Genomic DNA, 21,188 nt, shown 5'->3' with positions numbered 1-21,188 from the left:
CACGCTCGGCGATCCCTGCGCCGTCCTTGATGTTGCGCGCGTACGTGGCCGGAAGTATAAAGACCACCGCTTCCAGGTTGCGTGCGCGTTGCAACGTTCCGGGTCCCTCCCTGTGTTGCTGCCGCTCCCGTGTTTGTTTCCGCTAGCAAATTTTTCTCGACTTTCTTGCCTTGCTAGGGTTACTCTGCCACTCCCTTGATTCTAGTTAGTATTCCCTTCTTTCCCCCTCCTCCTCCTGTTCTGCTGCCTACCTTTCCTTTCCTCTTTCCTCCTCCTTTTTTCTGCCCACTGCTGCTCTAGTCCTTTTTTTCCTTATTTTTTCCTCCTTGCCTGTTTCCTTCTATTCTTTCCTATTTTCTTTCTTCTTTGGTCTGCTTCCGGATTGCTTTTGAAGCAACCTTATTCCTTGTTTGGATCTGCTGGTTCACAGACCCGTCCATACTCACCGGACTGCCTTTGCTACTCCCCTGTACCTTGTTGGATCTGCTGGTTTACTGCCCCGTGCCTTCTCACCGGACTGCCTTTGCTACTCCCCTGTACCTCGTTGGATCTACTGTTACCAGTCCCGTGTTTACCTACCGAACTGCCTTGGTGTTCCCCTGGTACCTCGCTGTTCTTCTGGTTCCAACCTGTGCCGGTTGGTTGGTCTACTCTTCCATCACCTACCATTCTCCAGCGCTTCAGTCTACTTCGCCAATTCTATCAGAAGGAAGTCTTTAGGGGTTCTTTGTGCCTTTGGCTTTTTCCCCTGGGTGGCGCTCCCGGTGGGAACGCCCCCGTTGCCCCTATCTTAGTGGCACAGTGGCATCCTATCGAGGGTGTCCTTATCTTCATAAAAAAAAGGAGAAGCCTTCAAGACACAAGGAAGGAAAACTCAAGAAGAAAGTGGAAGGTGAGGAGTTGGGGGAAGGGGGTAAATCTGCTTTTTCATCTGAAGAAGAGGATATAACCGACGTTAGTGACAAGATCACACCTACGCACGGAAGCCAGAGAGTACCCATACTCCTTAAAAAAGTCCCAGAGAACATTACAGACTCAAGGCCAACTTCAAAGTGCTAATTGCCACTGAACCATTGAGGTAATGATGGATTGTATTTTTAATTTGTCGGAAGCTGGTATCAAGACAAGCTCACCCGCACCTGGCTGTTCGGTCTGCGTGCTGCGCACGTAGGTGGAAAGTTACTGATGGGGGTTAGAAGTCAACCAATTGTAGGGGACCACGTGGTTGGGGGACCTATAGTTTGTGTAGCCAATGGGACGTCGTAAATTAAGTGATGTTCATAATGGCCATTTTGAAGGGAGGGCTTAGTTGCCACACCTGATGTTAAATATCCAATTCTTTCTCTCTGTTAACACCTATATTTTGTTATTCACTTAGAACTAATCCCACTTCCCGATAGGTTTTAGTAGTTTGCCACGTAGGATGACGTTGGTGATGACGCAGGTCCACATGTCAGCTATGACCGATTATGGGTTTAAGAACCCAGCTTTTTTATGAAAGGATTGAGAGTTGGAGTATCGAGCGATTGCTGATGTTCGTTGTACTCCCTGTATTAAATACTTGCATTAAAAAAGACAAACTTTTGCCAAGCTATTTGTGTTGTCTGAATTCTTGATGTTTGATTAAAATCTGCATCCCCCTTTTTTTTGTGTCTTTGGCGCCTTCTCATATAAAAGAGAAGAAGTTGCGGCATTTCCTTTTCCACTTTCTGTTCTTTTTGCCCACCCCTTCAGGCCGCCGGCTCCCTCTCCCCAACAGACAAAATGGATATGAAGAAGAGACTCAACCTGGAGCTTAGAAACAGGAAACCTGGCGAGGTGAAGGAGCTGGTGCTGGACAACCGCTGTTCAGATGGCGGAAGCATTACCGGTCTCACGGCAGAGTTTGATAATTTGGAGTTCCTTAGCATGATCAACATCAATCTGGTGTCGGTTGCTAACCTCCCTAAACCTGCCAAATTGAGGAAGTTGGAGCTAAGTGATAACCGGATCTCTGGAGGCCTTGAAGTCTTAGCAGAGAGGACCCCGTGTCTCACGCACTTAAACTTGAGCCTTAACAAGATTAAAGATATCAATACGTTCGAACCTCTGAAAAAATTGCCAAGCCTGCATAGTTTAGACCTCTTCAACTGTGAAGTGACTATGCTGAACAGCTACTGCGAAAGCGTGTTTGAGCTGCTCCCAGAACTTACATTCCTTGATGGGTTTGATGCGGGTGATCAGGAAGTGCCCGACTCTGACCCAGAAGGAGATTGCTTGGATGAGAACGGAGAAGAGGGTGAAGAAGAGGAGGAAGAAGACGAGCTGGATGAAGAAGTTATTGACGAAGAGGATGAAGATGATGATCTGCCTGGGGAGGAAGAGGAGGAGGAAGAGGATGAAGATGATGATGAGGAAGATGAAGATGTACCTCAAGGTGAGAAGAGGAAACGGGAGCCAGCAGATGAGGGAGATGATCCTGAAGATGAAGACGATGACGAGGACTTTATTAATTTTACAGACTGTAACTTTGCTTGTCAAATTGAGTGTGTGCGGGTGTGCGTGCCCCAGCTCCCCCATGTGTAACTGCAATGTTGGCTTTTTTTGTTGCCCCTTTCTCTTAAAGTAGAATAGTTTGGGGGAGAGGGATGGTCAATCCTTCGTGCATTATTTTTATCCTGACCAAAGTTTTTCACCTTTATGGGTTGTGCCATCAATTTTTTTTTCACCTCCATTGGGATAGACTGGGACTACCTCTTTTGGCTGATGGACACATCTAAATACACCACTTCAAGGACCGAATGCTTGTACATTTGTGGTGCATCACTTTTGGACCTGTACAATCCTTTTGGAGGTGTCCGAATTGCAACAGATTCCTTACAGCGCTAGAAGTTGGTGTTCGGTTGATTCCTTAATTGCTGAAGCACAAGCAAAGGATTTTTCCTTCTAGGATTCTTGGGTTACAAAAAGGATGTACCTACAGAGCACAACACAGAACAATGACTACTTTCACAGAAATACCTCACTCGCGCATTTGAGCAGTAATTTGTTTTAACACACATGGTTTAGTCCAGTTACAGCCACTGCTCTGGCAATAGGAGGGTGCCATTTTGTAATTTGCCATGGTCTGTCTCGAACATTCATCTAGTGCTTTTTATGAAAATAAACGAGCCTGCTATTTGGTAAAAATGAGATGATAAAAGCATTTGATCTAAGGTGGAGTTTTTATCCTGTTTTAATATTAGCTGCTGTTCCTATTGTGAGGTGACCGTGTCACGTCAATCCATTGCCTTCAGTTTACACATTAACACCCCACACAACCCTGTGACAAATGTAAATAAAACATTTGTAATTTTGAAAAAAAATAAAAAAAATCTGCTTCCCCATCTATCTCCAGGGTATTGCTACTCATCTTAAAGGGCTGGAAGCCTCCAGTGCAACGTTTTGAGCTCTTTCGTTGCATTTAATACCATTAAATGAAGAAACCTTGGCACTTCTAGTGTTTTTCCATTACACCTCAAACAGGAGCTCAGCTTGCTTCTCACGTCTATTGTATCTTCTCGAGTAGATGACCAGGCTCCCGGTGGCCCCGACACTGGGCCAGGGAAGCCTTGTTGAATCTCCCTTCGCCGTCAGCCATTCTATTCTGCTGCGCCACACGACAAGCCCTTTCATTCACGGGGTCCAATTTTTCTAAAGTGCATTGTGGAACATCCAGATGCACCAATGTATATAATAGGAATGTATAGCATCGCCTGCAATCTATTCATTACGTAGTCAGCCTTATGACTTGCGTTACTGCGTCTGTACATTTGTAAAATGGCTTTGCATGTTCTTCAGTGCAGCCCCGCACGTGCAGTCTTCATTTTGCTACCGAAATGTTGCTTAATTCACTATTTCGTCATCAGATTCTATAAGGTCTATATTCTTTCTTCATTGGCATCTGTTCTGGGTGTGTCATATCTACTTCATGTGATGTCACCAATCTTCTCCTTCATTCATTTTCACGCTTCTTCCAGAACTTCCTCCAGAAGACCGTCATTGCTCCAGGGATACATATAGGGTTTTCTCAATGGTTACATTGTTTCAAGGACTCTACGCGGTATAGGTACCATTATTGTCTTTGTACATGTCTTAATTTCTGGTTGCCAATGGCAGTATGAGGGTGGGACTTCCAGTAGATGTACTTTGCTTCTTCTCTACAAGAGGACCCAAGAAGAGAAAGGGACGACACCAACCCTCTTACTCCATATATCACAAGAACAGAAGGGCACTACTGACAACCACACCATAACACGAAAGATGATGAAGCTGTAGAATTCATCAACCCAACTATCAATCTAACAGACCGAATCAATGGCGAAGCAGCCTCCATGGAACCTCAACCAACTGGTGACAACAACACAGAAGCACTTCAACTGAACATCCACAAGTCAAAACAGGGAACAACAAGTAAACCGAACAACACCAAAAAGATCCACTGCAATCTATTCAATGCTAGGTCAATGTCCAAACATGCCACAGAAATCTACAACCTCTTGTGCAACCGAGGTATTGACATCCTATTCGTAACTGAAACATGGCTAGATGACGACTGCAACATCACTCTCAACAATTGCCTGCCTGAAAACTTCAAATGCGTCCGAGCAAACAGGAAAAACAAAAGAAGTGGTGGATTGGCAATAGTCCACACGGAACACCTGGAAATTAAACTCAAAGACGCACTTAACATTGAAAAATGCAAATCTCTAATCCTTCGCCTATCAACAAACACCAGAACAAACCTGAAATTCATAGTGGTATGCAGACCACTAACCTACGATGCGACCTTCGTAGACACCTTCACGGAAGCAATCACCAACCTAGCCATTTAGCAGGATCACCTGATCATCCTCAGTTACTTCAACATTTGGTTGGATGAAGAAATCACAACCACACAAAAATCATTAGCCAACCAACTAAAAACAATGAAATTACATCAACTAGTCAAACGAGCAACCCACACGGAAGGACATACACTAGACGCATCTTTGCCAACAAAAACCTCATTATCACCACCACCAATCCAGATCCTCTGGAGGGACCACCTCATCACCCCCTTCGTGATCAGGCTGGCCACACCAATAATCAAGCATCGGGACAATCTGCTGACTATCAGGAAAGGAAACTGGAGAACCGTCAAAAATTGCAACTTAACTGAACTACTAGAAATCAGCAAACCACAAGCAACAACTATGGACGAAGCTGAGCTGGACAAAAAAATAAAATTACTTCACAACTAAATCACTACAACAATAGACGAGATCGCCAAAGAAAAACCTTTACCCCATCACGCAAAAAAGCAACAGCAAAATGGTTTACCCTGCTAATCAGCGTCATGAAAAGGAAATACCAAAAACTTGGACTAGAATGGAGGATCAAAAACGGCTGTGCAAAGAAATTCCAATTCCAACAACGTATCCACTCAAACAAAAAGAAAATACAAAAAGCAATAAGGAAATACTTTGACAACAGAATCATCAAAGCACCAAACACCCAAAAAGAACCCTTTAAAATCCAAAACAGATTTTTTTTTTAAACCTGGCTGCAACAACACTACAATACCATCAAAGAGACTATGCACCAACCTTGCAGACCATTTCAAAAACAAAATCATCACCATCCAACAAACCATACAGAGCAGACCATGCAACCGCAATATGCAAGCCAGCCACCCATACGATGAACGCCCAAACAAACTCCAAAGCTTCCCCCAAATATCAACAGAGACATGTGTCAAAGCAGATAATTTCAAAAACAAAATCATCACCATCCAACAAACCATACAAAGCAGACCATGCAACCGCAATATGCAAGCCAGCCACCCATACGATGAACGCTCGAACAAACTCCAAAGCTTCCCCCAAATGTCAACAGAGACATTCGTCAAACTGGTAAACACAAGCAACAAAACAGGCTCCCCCACGGATCCCTGCCCCCCAGACATATACAAATCAATCCTCTCACAAGGAACACCAATGGATTACTACAGAAACCTCTTCAACCACTCAATCTCAACAGGGAAAGGGCTGCAATCCTTCAAATGAGCATACATCAAGCCACTCCTCAAGCACACAGCAGGAAACGTGGAGGACCTCTACATTTACAGACCTTTCTCCAACATCCCGTACCTGGCGAAACTACTCAAAACATACATCTATAGAATAACCCAATAATTCATAGAAGAACACCACCTACTGGACCAGGCACAAGTAGGTTTTAGACCAATGAGAGGAATGTAAACAGCACTTCTCTCAATCTGGGATGATCTAAAGGCAAACGCAGATTCAGACAAAAGTATCGCTCTGATACTTCTAGATCTATATGCGGCATTTGACACAGTTAACCACAACATCCTCATCAGGAGATTGGAAGAAATTGGAATCACCGACCAAGCTTTACTATGGATTAAATCCTTCTTGACAAACAGAACAGAAACCATATGGATCGAACCTTTCAAATCCAACCCAAGAGAATTCCCATTTGGAGTACCACAAGGATCATCCTTCTCCCCGTTATTATTCAACATTTACCTGACTCAACTCATCAATATCATTAAAAGACACGGCCTCACTTGCTACAACTATGCTGAGACACACAAATAGTCTACAAAATACAAGAAACACAAGAAGAAAACACAACATTAGAGAGCTGCCTTCATGAAATCTACAGTTGGATGAATTTGAACTACCTCAAACTCAACCCAGGCAAAACAGAAATAATTATAATTTCTAAAACAAAGAAAACAATTGCTACATCCAATGGCCAACATAACTTGGCACACCCCCGGTGCCTTCGGCAATAGTAAAAAACCTGGGAGTCTTGATGGACAACAAACTAACTCTACAGCGACAAGTAAAAACTCTAATCAAGAAATGCTTCTTTCTGCTGTGAGCAGTAAAAAGGATCCTACCATTCCTCTCATTCGCCAGCAAAACGCTCACCGTCATTGCTCTCATCTTGTCCAGAATAGACTACACCAACAGCCTATATCTAGGCATGCCAGAACGACTTCTAGAAAAACACCAAACTATACAAAATGCGGCGGCCAGACTGCTCCTCAAACTGCTGCGAAGAGAAGACATCAAACCAGCTCTGAAAACGGTAAACTGGCTACCAATGAAACAGCAAATAAAGTTCAAATCAATGTGCATAACACACAGAGCAATCCACGGCCAAGGCGCAGAGGTCTTAAAAGAGAAAATAAAAGTCTACCATCCACCAAGACCACTCAGATCTAGCAGCAACATCCGTTTGGAACCAAAACATTGCAACAAAAGAAAATTCAGAGGATCTTCTTTCTCTCACCTTGCCCCAAAAACCTGGAAGAAGCTACCAAAGAACATACGTAACACGAGAGATCACCTTCTACTCAGGAAACTACCCAAATCTTCGCTCTTCTCCCCATAACTAGAAGGAATGCCTATGGGAGGACATACGTGGCGGAAACAATCCTCATAGATGGAACCGATCCTCCCTATCTCCCCAAGCTAGCTTCCATAAACAGAGGGAGGGGAAGAACAATCTACGGCATTTCGCTATACCAATTGAAAGATAGATCAGTTATATTCATACTAAAGAATGATTATGGAGAGATCAGGAGGGAAGAGCAAGGATGAAATATCAACACACCTTAGCCAACAAAGCAAAAATAGGCATTGATGAATCACTGACAGGGAAACAGATAAGATGGGAATGGATGGATGTAAAATATACAGCATCAATACCAGAGCGGGTGACAATGCAGGTCTCAACCATGGACCACAAAGGTCCAAAATAGCGCAGATGGAAACTTGCCATCCCATCACACCTAACAATTAGACTGACAGATTAAAATGCCAACTCCATAGGACAATCAGATATGTGGAACAAGAAATACAAAGCCTAAGAGACATAAAACCCACTAACCCAACAGCTCACATTTCCACATACATATCTCACACAGAAGCCCACACAACCACCTCTCAGCAGAGTAAACCGCACGTACTTCACCACACTGTAACAACAAACAACACCTAACCCGCACCAACATTCACACCCAAACTCAGCGCAGGGTGAAAACCGAACTGAAGCTGCCAACACTTTCCTACTGCCTCTTCACCCTACTAACCCCCCTCCCACCCCTTCTTGTTTGCAGATCCGCCAGAGCACCTGGTGACTAATTCCATTGGTGACGGTGCACGGTACAAATACCTTTTAACATTAACATCCCTCATTCCCACATCCCTCTTCCCCATCATGACACCCACTACCCATGGATCCTTCATCTTCGTCACTGTCCCTTATTACGCCTGCAACTCACACCCCTGCAATCGCGCCTTGAAACACTTGTGTGTAGGTGCATTATAAATGCCATATCATATCATCCTAATCACAGTTCAGCATTACACATGCAACTCTCATAACAGACCATCTTTACCACCACATTCCGAATCATTGTCACATTCCTTTTTTATCCCCCTACCCCCCCCCCCCGCAGCCCTTGTCATTACCACAGTGCTACTTTACCACCTCATCCATCCCTCAAAAATACTGCATCACTTATCCCTGTCAACTCCTGATTACTTTCACATCCTTCTTCACAGTCAGTCCTTCCGGTACCACAACATGCCTTATCCTTGCCACTATCCTAGTCCCTTATCACATTCATCCACCTTCGTTACGAGACGCCGCTTGGTTAGAAAACCCTTTCTGTGAAAAACTTTAGTTGATGGGATATTCTTTCAAGTGTATGCTTCCAAAACCATGCAAATTCACCGGGGAAACGTTGTACATAAATCCGCCCCCCTCAAATAGAAATGTGTTATGGTAAGTGATGCACTCATAACGTGTGCCCCCACCGTGCCCTGCTCATAGCATAGGTGGAGCTCCAAATTTCTTCACCAGTACCAGGCCGAAAAGTGGCAGGTTCATTTCTCAACTTGTGTACAATCAGCACCACAAAGGCAATGCTTCAAAGAAGAAGAAAAAAACAAAGAAATAAAATACATTTTATTTTTAAACGGTTAACACCTACAAACAGTTCAAACCTACAGACTGTGGTGCTTTTAAAGTCGATGTTTTAAATTGGTTGGTATCCTGTTACATTTCTTGTGGTAAACTTATTTTAAACCTTAACGTTGATATTTCCAAAATGTGTAGATTATTAGTTTTTGTAAGTAGTATATGAAAACAGTAATGTGGTTTAGTATTGCTACATTCAGAATTATTTTACACAGATAAGTTGTTTAACGTTTCACAAACATATTCATTAATATTCTAATTCAGAAAATACACGTAGCTTGGCTGTCAGCAAACATTGGCATGCAGTATGTATTAATATGGTCAACTGTGCATATGTGCGGTTACATCAATAATTTGCACAATGAAACAATTCCACCACTAGCATTTAGAAATACGAATATGCAATCCTCGCATGTGGATATGGAGAAAATAATAAACTAGCTTTCCTCAGGTGTGTATTTTGGAGCTCCAGCACAGTTGTGTACTGCTCACATGTTTAAAGTGAGAACAGAAGTTGTACGATACCAACTCACTACACAACGTGTGAATCTGAAGCCGATGGAAACTGCAAAATCATGTAAGGTTTTTATTGTTACACATTACACAAACCACTCTATATTTCGTTTACATTTGACTTTGCTACTACTAATTGGTAACGTTTAAATGTTTGCTTGTGTTTTTGCGTGTGGTGGAAGTAGTGTGTAGTTGTTGGCTTCAGCGACACTGGCAGGGTGTGTTGGTCTATGATTTTGCACACCACCTGGTTGCAGATTTGATGCCTTGTGCTTCATAGAATACACAAACAACATCACAACACAATGTGTCAGCATTTGGGGTCGGGTGCCAGAGGTGTGAGGAGAAAGGCCAAACTGTTCAATATGATCGCACTGGCCACACGTGGGCCGGGGAGAGTATGGTGTGCACATGCTGCAAGTTTGCGGCAACTGCATTTGTTGGACATCTTCAAATTCACTGGTGCCAGTCAGGAACCAAAATTAGCACTTTGTCCATGGCTTCACGTGTACCAAGCATTTACCTACTGATCCTGGTGGCTATTACTACTGCATTGACTGTTGGGGTTATGGCTGTGTGTGACTTCTGTAAGAAACCTGAGGGTATTCTCCCAGTTAGACCTCAGGAAACCCTTATTCCGGTGTTCAGGGGAGGGCTGGCGCTCTCAGATTCTAACCCTGGGGCTGGACGAGCGAGGGAGGATCACCTGGGTAAGGGAGCCCCAGGGTTATGCTCAGGGGAATGCCCCAGGTGAGACACAGTACTATGCCGTGGAAGGAGGAGAGGCAAATGATATCTCTGACGCCTTTATAGGCTACAATACATCTGCCTCACCTCCTACCATTAAATCTCTCCTACCTAGATCCAAATACCCCTCCGTACAGAACCAGTCCCCTAAGATTTCAAACCCGCTTGCACCCAAAGATTATCCCAGAATCCCTGTTTTCCTATTCCCTACCCGACTACTCCCAGTCATTGCCCTTCCCATTCTTCTTCATGTACCTGTAATTTTCTTTCCCGAAACCCCAGGATACTGCATTGACAACCCTACCATTCCCACAATCCCCCCTGTTCAGGTCACGATAAAAACTTCCATCATTTTAGTTCACTCCACAACCCCTTCCAATCTAACTATTCTGAATTTACCAAAACGCCTAGGACCAAGGCTATGATTACATATAACACCTCTTCCCTGTCCTACCATGCAGAATACTCAAAACCTCTACCTCTCCCCATTCCCGACTCAAGCACTTTTCCCCGACATGAACACTAGAGGACTAACCCTATAGCTGTTTACTTAACATGTCCCAACCCCAGCGTCAGGCAAAGTCAGGCAGTTACTATAATGAAAAACACAGGTGGACCCTACGCTCTGGACCAGGGTATTACGATACCAGAGAAAACTGAAAAAGCATTCAGAGGACTCTATTCAGAATTTATGCATCAAAATATTTATTTGACTTGATACAAAAACGTACAAAAATGAATCAATCATTAATGAATCCACACTCTAAATCACATTTAAGTTGCAGGAAGTACAAAATATTTTAAAACCAAGCAGATGACTAAACTCATTTCTATCATTCATCAACATACATTCTCACACGCACATACACATACAAAAATACATACACAAAAATTAGGTCTATATGTAAAAGGGCATTTAGATGACAACATGAAATAATTTTAACTATTAAGTTTAAGAACATGTCGTCTAATATTGGAGTAGATCTGGGTAATCATTTTGAGAAACAGTCTTGTTCATTTGATCTCGTCTCCAACAATGTTTGGTTTCAGTTAAACTGAATCACACACACCTAACAGCCCTTTCCTTTACCCAAAGGGATAAAAGGTGGAGCAAGAGAGCACAGTACGAGCAAGGCAGACTGCACAACGAGATAGCTATCCAGACCCGGTAGTTCAAGAGGAGGAGAAATGCGGCATACATTGAGAGGCTGACGATGAGAGACACGACCTTGCCCTTTTCGACAAAACCGAGCGAAACCTCTGCAGAAGGAATCGTAAGGCCGAGGACACTAGCCCAAGTGTGCTGCAGCAGATGTCAACTGTACACGGAGCGTATCGACGCTGATAAGCGGGAGCGAGGGAAACTCCTGCTTCCATGGTACCAGCCTTGACTCCAGTTACTAGGAAAGCCAAGAGGTTCATCACAGCCGGTGAGTCGAGGGAAAACCGATAAGAACCGGGCTGTGGTGAATGAAAGTCACAAAGTGAGAGAAGTTCAAATAAATGTAACATTGTAAAGGTGAAACTAGCTGCCAAAGGAGACCGGTACCACATGGGTGCTGCCACCAAGATAGGTCAAAGTGGTCATAAAGGAGGTCAAGCAAAAGCCCTGTACAGTCGAAAGCCTTTGACCTAAGAACTATAAAGAAAGCAAGTGAAGTTAATCCTGCCATATGAGAAAGCAAGTGAAGTGAATCCTGTGAACATTGAAAGTAAATGTGAAGTTGGTAAGAGTGAACCCGGAAGAGGGATGCTGATGAGAAGGGGGCAAAGTATAAAGTCCCAAGAAACAGTGTGCTGACAAAGGTGAACCTGGTTGCGGGATGTCCACTGGAACTGTTTAAAAAGATGTTAAGAGTAGTGTATGCTGGAAAAGCCATAGTGAACCTGGTGGAGGGAGGCTGAAAGCAAAGAGGGGTCTGCATCCAGAAGGAGGGGGCCCAGGGGTGAATCCATCATCTGCAAAAAGCCATAGTAAACCTGCCGTTGGAGGCTGAAAACAAAGAGGGGTCTGCACCCAGAAGAGGGGGGTCCAGGGGTGAATCTATCATCTGCAAAAAGCCATATTGATCCCGACGGAGGGAGGCTGAAAGCAAAGAGGGGTCTGTGCCAGGAAGAGGGGGACCCAGGGGTGAATCCATCACTCGAGAAATACGTAGAACAGAACTTTGTGTGTTGTTTTTTCTTGGTAAACTTATCAGGCCCTCGGGACCAGGAAACTGCAACCACTGAGGGCCTTGATATCGACAGGAACTGTTTTAGGTTCCAAGCCTGGAAGAGGGAGATCCAGGGGGTGAAAAGCTATTACCCAATACCACGAAGAACAAGGGTCTGTGCCTGGAAGAGGGGGATCCAGGGGTGAAGAATCCTTACCCTAAGTAAAACCAGGAAACTCACTTTCATTTTGTTGAAGGAACTTTTGTTCTATTTGAATACGTCAGGCCCTCCATGGCAAGAGACTTCCCAGAGAAACGAGACTTGGCCATCAAAGGCCCTGATAGCTGCAAACAGAACTGTCATCTTGTGTTGGGAGAGCTCGAGGCAGTGCTGCACTCCAAGATCCGTGCTCAAAACGTGGGGAAGGGAGACCCAACCAACTGCATCCTGACATATTATTTGTGAACACTTCTTTCTTTTCTTGAAACCTATCCCACACCCTTTTGTATTAGTTGTAAGGTTTGACAATAGGTTTCTTAGTATAGGCCCTTTTTGACACAATGCCACTAGGACTGCCTTATTTTCATTTGATGGTTGACACTTGCTCCCATCTTAGATTTAGGTTTAGATTAGGCGTTTTTCCAACCTGCATACAGTTTAATAAACACCCTTGAACTGTGATCACTTGTGTCTGTCTTTACTGTTGCCACCACGAGTTCCGTACACTTCCCTGCAACAGCTCAAATCTCACCAATCCACACATCGGTCCAGAAGAAGTGGAAATGCATGCTGTCCTTCAAGTTGGGGCAGAATCCTGCCACTAAATCTGTGACAAATAATGTGCCGGAGTGCAGGGTGTCGCAGTTCTCAGCAGGACTTTAAGGTCTGGTAGTGCATTTTTCCATCCCTTGTGATAATGTCAATTTCACTTTGATGATGGCCAAGACATTGTATATGTTCCTCCCTTTGTCATAAGAGAATGCTAGGCAGAGGTCTTCGACGAATTCACCGGTACTGAGGCTGTCCCCAGAGTCAGCGTGATGCAGAGCATGGCTGGAGGAACAAGCACAAACTGAAAATGCATCTACTCCCAGCCTGAGCCCCACGATTAGTTGCAAATGCAGAAATAAAAGTAAGTACTGGTCCTGTCTACACTTCATGGTATCACAGCAGGGTTTCCAAAGTTTCAGTGCCGTACGCTCCTTTGAGCAACAGCACCTGTGCCTCCATGATGCAGATAGCCTGTGTGGATTTTGTTGGGTATATGCGTGCATAGGGCTTGGTGATTGTGCAGGATTAACAGCCTTTCTGCCTTGTGATAGTCACTTGCTCAGCACCAGCAAGGGGAGACTGGGGTGTTATGGAGGCCAGGGGAGTCTACCTGATCTTTAATGAGACCCCTGGAGATAGTAAATGGAGGATATACCAGAGCTCTCCCAGTCCTCTAGCACTGGGAGTAAAGAGTACATATGCCTTCTAAAGATGTGCAAAGAGGTGCCAACAGCTGCTTCAGGAGACCCCACTTTATCCAAGAAGAGCAAGGCCTCAAGGAAGCAAGCATACAGCTGTTCACAGGCATCTGGCGAGACAAGAGACACTCCCTGAATACTGTGGGCTCGGTTCTGTGTTTGGAGTGGGGTTCCCAGCTCAGAGTTTATTAGTGGAAGGAAGCCAGACCTGGATTGCAAACTGGGCCCGACCAAAAGTCCTTCAGCGGTGAGGACAGACACAGGAGGCAGGTGCTTGCACTTGTTAGACAAATGTGAACCCTTGCTTACACTTATCTGTACAGGTTAATGGAGGGCAGAGTTACCCTCTGCCCCTGTGCCCAACCCCTCAACTCCCAAACCAGGCAAGCAGAATGCTGGCCTGAGACACTGGTGCGATTTCCCTGCCTGAATTTGACTTGGTGGACTTGCGCAGGGATAAGACGAAATCACTAGTGAACTCCCTGTGCTCAGAGTTGACTGCATACCCACCATGCGAGGAAGTGGATCTATGAGACCCGAGGCACCTGGACTAACCGCAGCTGGCCACCAAAAGAAAGCACAAGGCAGCAAACTAGAGGCATTATTGCCCCACTCACCCTATTGCCCACAGTATAAAAGGAGACTGCCCTCTCCTGGCTTTGTAGGGAAGAGGATGCTGTTCCAACGCAGTGAGATTAGTGAGAGGAGCGGGAGGAGGGCAGAAACTGTGGTGGTTAGGTCAGGAAGGTCACCTGCGAGCAGAGCCAGTAAACTGGAGGAGGCTGTGTCCAGAGATAAAGGAGCCCGTTTGAAATGCCAGACTGGAGCAGGAGGCCTGCCGAGGACCTGGGCACAGATACTGGCATTGGCCAGAGGGAGATTAGCAGAGGAGCTTGAATAGCAAGTCGGGGGCACTGTATCCATTAAAGTTGTTGAAGAGGTGCTACATCTCCAGGACTCGGAAGTGACAACAGAAAGGCTGGGTTGGATTGCAGACTAAGGAGGCAGTTGTTATGCCATCAACACCACTAACACCATCATTGGCACTAATTTGAGGGGGTGGGGGTTCATACCCAGAACTATACACAACACTACACGACTTGGCAGAGTTGTCCCCAGTCGTCCCCAGTGAGGAAACTAGGAACTGCTTTGGCAGGAGGGGGAACTATCAACCTTGCCCAACTGAGAAACTGTATGATCCCTGTGGACAGATGGGGTACAGCTATCTCCAGATGCCATCACACCATCCCTGGGGCAGACGTGGCCTTGGCAAAGACAGCAAACAGTTGTACCAAAAATAAAGAAGTGTTGTGTAGCACTACTTCATCCTAAGACTTTGAGTGATGTTGTACTGGGAGGGATCACTCCGGAATCTTGATCTCTAAACAAAGGACCAGACCTTTTTGACTCGGGACAGCAGGTCATTCTAGAGCAGGCCATTCTGTCTTGAAACTATAACCTTAGAATGCCCCCTTTCATCTATCATCTGTCCTGGCAGGTGTTCCCCACTCTTACCTTCAATAAGCGTGAATGTGAATTCTAGCACTTGTGTGTTCTATGGACTCCTTTGTGGGCTATAATAATGTCCTGTTGTAAGGCGCATATAGGTGTCGGTAGCTCATCTCTGCTGCACCATGTCAAGCAACATCAGTTGAAACTGAGAATAAGCATTGACAATCTTCTCTGTTCCCCACAGACCTCTGCAGCATGCTGAGCACTTACCTGTACAGTCTCATGGGAATATTGCAGGACGAGGAAACCGACTGCTGGCTAGCTGTCCAACCAGTACCTTAAGCCAAAGAAATAGTGGCAGGCGAACTAGGTGTAACACTTTAAGGTGCCAGCCCAGAGTGGGTACATCATTTTAATTCAGTCTGAAATACTACTGAGCCATCTTCAAGTACGTCTGCTTAATAGCATATTGGTAATCATGTTGAAAGGTTATCTACTATGTTTCTATACATATCAAAAAAACACATGTTCCCATGGCACTGACAACAAGTTAGGAAAATAAATCTTCATGCCAAACTGATAATGTCATCTTCAGTGGAGTGCCCTATAGAGTCCTCGGTTTCGCTGGATGCAGCATTGCATAGCACAGCCCTTTCCGTAGCATATTTTTAGCTTCCTGAAATGTCTTTTGTTCCTAGACTCTTAGGCTGAAATCTGGAGAGGTCCTTATGGTGCCGGACCCGCATATGAGTAAACCCTTCTCCCTGGTGGCCTATATCAGGGCAACCCTGTCTCGGTAACAGAAGATGCGGGTGATGATTGGTCTTTCTGGCGCACCCGGGGGAGGTGGGGGTTTGGCGCAGGGGGCCTAGGCACCAGCGAATGGTGGGCCCTTTTCACCATAAAGTTAGGTGATACTGGGAGGGTTGTCCAGAACTTCCACCAGCAGCCTTTCTATGAAGGTCTCCATGTGGTCTATGGCTGTCGTTTCTGCCACTCCTATAATGTGTAGGCTATTGCGGCGGGGCCTGCCCTCCGGATCATCATTTTTAGCAGCCACCTGTTTTATGCTCTGTTGGAGCTGCATGACTTTGCTTTGCAATTTTGCGATTTTGTCTTCACCAATTCTTTGTTCTGTTTCCATCATGCACCCGCACAGTTTATCCATCTTTACCGCAGAGACATCCACTTCGCAAATTAGCATGTCGATCTTCTTACCCACCATGTCGGTGCTGTCTTTTAAAACTGTCAGCATCTGGGTCAGCAAGGCTAAGTCAACACCCATTGCACCCGCAGACTGTTCAGGGGCTGCAGATTGAGACCAACAATTTTTAGTAAAGTGATCCATCTTGTCTGCTATTTCGGTTTCACCATAGCCCCTGTTATTCATGAGCCCTCATCTCTGCACAACAGACCCCCCACTCGAGGGATCTCAGCCACGCACTGTATGCCACCGTGTTATGGTTGTCCACTGCCTCCTTCTGTAACAGACTTCTCACTAACGTCTTGGGTACAAGCGCTGGGCTTATTGGTGAGGGGCCGGGGGCGCGTACACTAGTGCGCCTTCTGCATCTCTGGTGTAGTTAAACCAGGTGTCAGCGGCAGCCCTTCCTCCCCCGGCATGTCTCCTGTGGCCTGTTTCGTAATCTTATCCTTGACGTGGCTCCCTACTGGAAAACCCCTCTAGGTGTATAGCTTTCAATTGACCATAGACCATTTCAGCCGGGCGCACCCAGGTCCACCTTGTCCATGCATTGTATTTGGCACGCACAGCACTTCTTTCTTCTATCGCTAGGTGCAGCAGCGCTAGTTCCGCTCATATGAAGATCGGTGCTCCTCTCAGCTTGCCGTGCAACTGCTGTGCCGCTCACCACATCCACTCCTAGAAATGGGGACAGACGAGCAGGCAGCGCTCTGTGCCCGCTCTCCCTGTGTTCCCAGGGGAGGCTGACCACCTCCGATCAGCCGTAGGCTGGTCCACATTCGTTCCCAGACAGGCCGTCCCCTCTCCAGGTCACGGACACCCCAGAGTCACACCAGGCTTCTCTACTAGCGCTGCCCAATGCCACCAGTCACACTCGACCATGCAGGAACGTGGGCTGTTTGAGGCTCCAACACGCTCCACCGGCCCTCTTCACCTCCAGCCTTCTACGGTGGGTCTACCTGCCTTCTCTGGCAAAGATCGATTCATTGGCCGATCGCCATTCCCTGTTCACCTTTGGCTTTCATTCTGCAGTCTCACCGGGCTGGTGAGTTTCAGAACACGCAATAGGGTGAATATTTCAATGGAGCTGTGCAGGAAAAGGATTGTAGTTAAATGATCTTTCATGCAGTGGCCGGAGCACTCTCAAGATTTGGCCCTCTTAGCAGCTTGTGCAACAGTGCCCTGTATGTGTAAATTAATAATCCACCATCCTGTGTCAAAACCCTACTTCTGTCCCTTACACTTAATACTAAACTAAAGATAAAGTAGACCACCTTGGTCCAAAAGAATGACTCCCTTCTTCTGGACTGGGGGCAGAAGTTTGTTTCCAGTTGGCTTCTTCTTACGTGAATGGCTCCCTTCCCCAAGTCAAAATTGTCCTTCATCACAAAAAGGTAAAGTTCAAGCAGTTTTCCTTGGCAGATACACTGCCTGTCATCTAACAGTCTGTATCAGAAAGTCTTTACAATTTTCTCCTAGTATCTTGATTTAACTTTCGACACATCCATGGGAATGACTTCTGTCTCCTGGTATCTTTGCTTCAGGGTTTTATGTAACCAGGGGGAATGACTCCCTTCCCGTGGTCTCTTCTCACTTGGTTGCACAACTCAACACAATTCAACATCACCAGGGGGAATGAGTCCCTTGCCCATGTCAATGTATCATGTAGTTTCAAATGTACATTTCTCAAATGTTAGAAGAGTTCCAGACCCTGGTTTAAATCTCTCTTCGGTTTGGCCGACTTGGTTCACTCTCCTACCATGTATGACCATGAGGAAGATACCTCTCTTCTTGATTTGGGTCCCAGACCCTGGTTTCTTTCACCCTTTGGTTCGGTTCACTTGGCTTACTGTCTCGCTTCTTGATTTGGGTCCCAGACCACTCTCTGGTTGTTAATGGTTTTCGTTAGGCCACTGGGCAGAGAAAGCATTCCTCTGATGCAAGACCCACTTGACACCTGTCTCACGTCCCCACCAGGCCTCCCGAACTTCCCTGTACCTGTCACTGGGATCAGGTAGCAGTTTGGTTCTTCCTGGGACGGGGTGTCTTGATGGCAGAACTGGCGTTCCTAATCCCTCGATCCATCGGCTGCGTGGGTCTGCACTCAGCTTCTCTGCTTTGCGGTCTTGACGCAGTCACCAGACCGCCCGGTCCACCTGGTCATGGCCACGCCACTGCACTGTTCGCCTGGACTAGCAGAGAGCGTCCTCCGCTCCACCTGGTTCTTCTCTCGATGCGATTCAAAACTCATGGGTTCGTCGCGGGCTGAAGACAAATATTCATTCTGTTTTTCCCTTTTATGGCACAGACTCCACCCTTGCCAACATCAACATCTGCAGCTTGTTAGAATGACAGACCTGGATGGGGCTGTCAGAGGTTCGATTTCCTGTCCTCAGTTTGGCTTCAAAGTGCACAGGCGCTGCTTGTGTAGATGCTAGTCCGGTTTTCAACAGGAGCTGTATCTCTCAATTCGGTTGAAGAACATAAAAAACATTGATGCAGCTGGTCTCAGGGCAGAAGAAGGAATGCGGGAAAACTGCCTTCAGCGGCTGTCACTGTGGCACAGTGACGCAGAGACTCCCAACTCTCGTGAGCTAATGCAGCCTTCTATCTCATGTCCTAAATTGGCTGGGACGAAGAAATTCGGGTGAAGGGTGCTTTGCAGTGCAAGCTAGGATTACCCCAAGTCTTGAGTCAAAACTCGACGTGCGACGCTCGGGCACAGGTGCCTTGGTTTGAGCTGGACAGTCCACTGGATGGCCCAAGAGCTCTTCCGAACAAGCTCTTCTTTTGCAGGGCAACCAGGAGGCGTCGAGCGTGATAAGTGCCACCACTTTAAAGGTTTGAAGCACCTTTGCAGGTCTTCTGCGATCGAGCACAAAGCTGGGCTCTGCCGGGACACAAGCAGGCTCCGGGTGCCAACTGTCTGCGGGTTTCAGGTTCTTCCTTTGTTCTGCTTGACTTATTTGGATACTTGGCTCCGTCTACAGGTCGATTCGGACCTGGTGCTGAACTGCAGATCTGTGGATTCCTCGTCCTATCCACAAGTCTGACGAGTGTTCTCACCCGGCCGGCCAATGAGAAGATCTGCCCCACTCATGCACACCAGCAGTGGCCCAATCAAGGACCATTGAGGCTCTCATGCCCTCGTACACACCAGACATCCTGGCACCATTAGCATGGATTGGGACCAGACAGTTCCAAGCCACTTCCTCGGTAGCTACACACATAGCCTGCAGGAGCCTGCGAAAGCAGTGGCTTTTTCGTGGTCAACTGCATGCCTAAATAGGGAATTCCCAGGTCACGAAGCTCAGGGGGAAGGCCAAAGGACAAAATGGCCCAAGGAATAGACAAAAGACCTTGTGGCACTGCCATGATGGACACTAGCCAAAGTCATGAGCCAAATGTGCTAAGCACAGTATGGCTCGGTAAAAAGTTGCACAAATACAAGATAATACTTCTACTGCCACCAGTCTATTCCTAAGCACACTTTGCAATAGCCAAAAAATCCTTAGTGGATGACTAGGGCCAGCATTGCGCGGTACAGTAATGTACTTTGTGCAATGATAAAATGTTACAAAGTTGAAAGACTAAGAGAAAACAAAGTTTCTCAGTACTGACAGTCTTCAGACTGTGTCAGTTTCCTCGTAACAATGAGCGAAAGCCAAGGGGAGAGCAGCTGATGGCTGTGCTTCATTGGAAAGGTCAGGTCAGGATACTGTAACAAAAGCAAAAGGTTTGGGGGGGTCCAAAAATATAGATGAAAGTTGCCATTAGAGACATTTTCCCTAAAACAGCTGTAGATGTCATGTCAGTCCTTATCCCTCCTATCGGCCACCTTGTTGCAGTACTTTGGTCAGATAAAACCCTCAGTGTTCTCAAAGATCTTCTTCGTCCCAGTACATTTGGTTATGCCAATCTCACATATGTTATAGAAGTACATGGGCCTACTCTCACTATAAGAGCGTGTGATGGAAGTGGGCCCTAAGGACTGAATGAGTGTATAGGGCATGGGTGGAGGGAGAGTGGGTATACCACATTTTCCCCAGATGTTCTCATTTGTCCCCAGAGAGGAGGTCTCTTCCCATGAGATCCTCCTGTGAGTACCACCCAGAGGGGGACTATCGGGTAGCGGCATCACCTTCCTGGCCTCATGAGAAGGGGCTCCCGCCTGGAGAGAAATTATGACATCTCGGCATTCGTCACAATGTTTAATGCTATTTTCTGCCTAATTCATGCCCACAGTAGCTCCCTTATTCAGGTGTTTAGCAGGTTTGAGAACGAAATACAGTAATCTGGGCAAAGCAATCATCTTGGCTTGCGCAGCTGCCCCCATCAATGATAAAAGTAATTTCTTCCATAACTCTATTGAATGTGTTCTACCATTTAGCGTGTTATGTTTGTGTGTATTGAAAATGTAAACTCCTAGATGTTTGAATTAATTTATAGCTCATTTCAATGCTGTTTTAGGCAATTATGCCCCTTTTTGCTTTGCTATTGATGCCATTGGGAATAAGCAAGATTTTTCCCTTTACAAAGTTATGCCAGGTAATTTGGCATAGTTCTCCAGCACTTCCAAAACATACTGTAAGATAATATCAGGCGTACTAATATACAGCAGTATT

General features: G+C 45.9%; 1 protein-coding gene across 1 annotated transcript; it reads left to right on the top strand.

Moving 5' to 3' along the window:
• Positions 1-1,641: 1,641 nt before the first annotated feature.
• Positions 1,642-3,008, top strand: LOC138471896 (acidic leucine-rich nuclear phosphoprotein 32 family member B-like). Its single transcript, XM_069609757.1, has one exon. The coding sequence runs from the start codon at positions 1,765-1,767 to the stop codon at positions 2,563-2,565; it is 801 nt and encodes a 266-aa protein (XP_069465858.1). The 5' UTR covers positions 1,642-1,764; the 3' UTR covers positions 2,566-3,008.
• Positions 3,009-21,188: the final 18,180 nt, after the last annotated feature.

This window comes from Ambystoma mexicanum, chromosome 8 (genome assembly GCF_040938575.1).
Source record: "Ambystoma mexicanum isolate Mex_15411 chromosome 8, UKY_AmexF1_1, whole genome shotgun sequence".
NCBI lineage: Eukaryota > Metazoa > Chordata > Amphibia > Caudata > Ambystomatidae > Ambystoma > Ambystoma mexicanum.
Note: the sequence above shows the minus strand (reverse complement) of the source record. Positions and strands in the feature narration are given on the sequence as shown.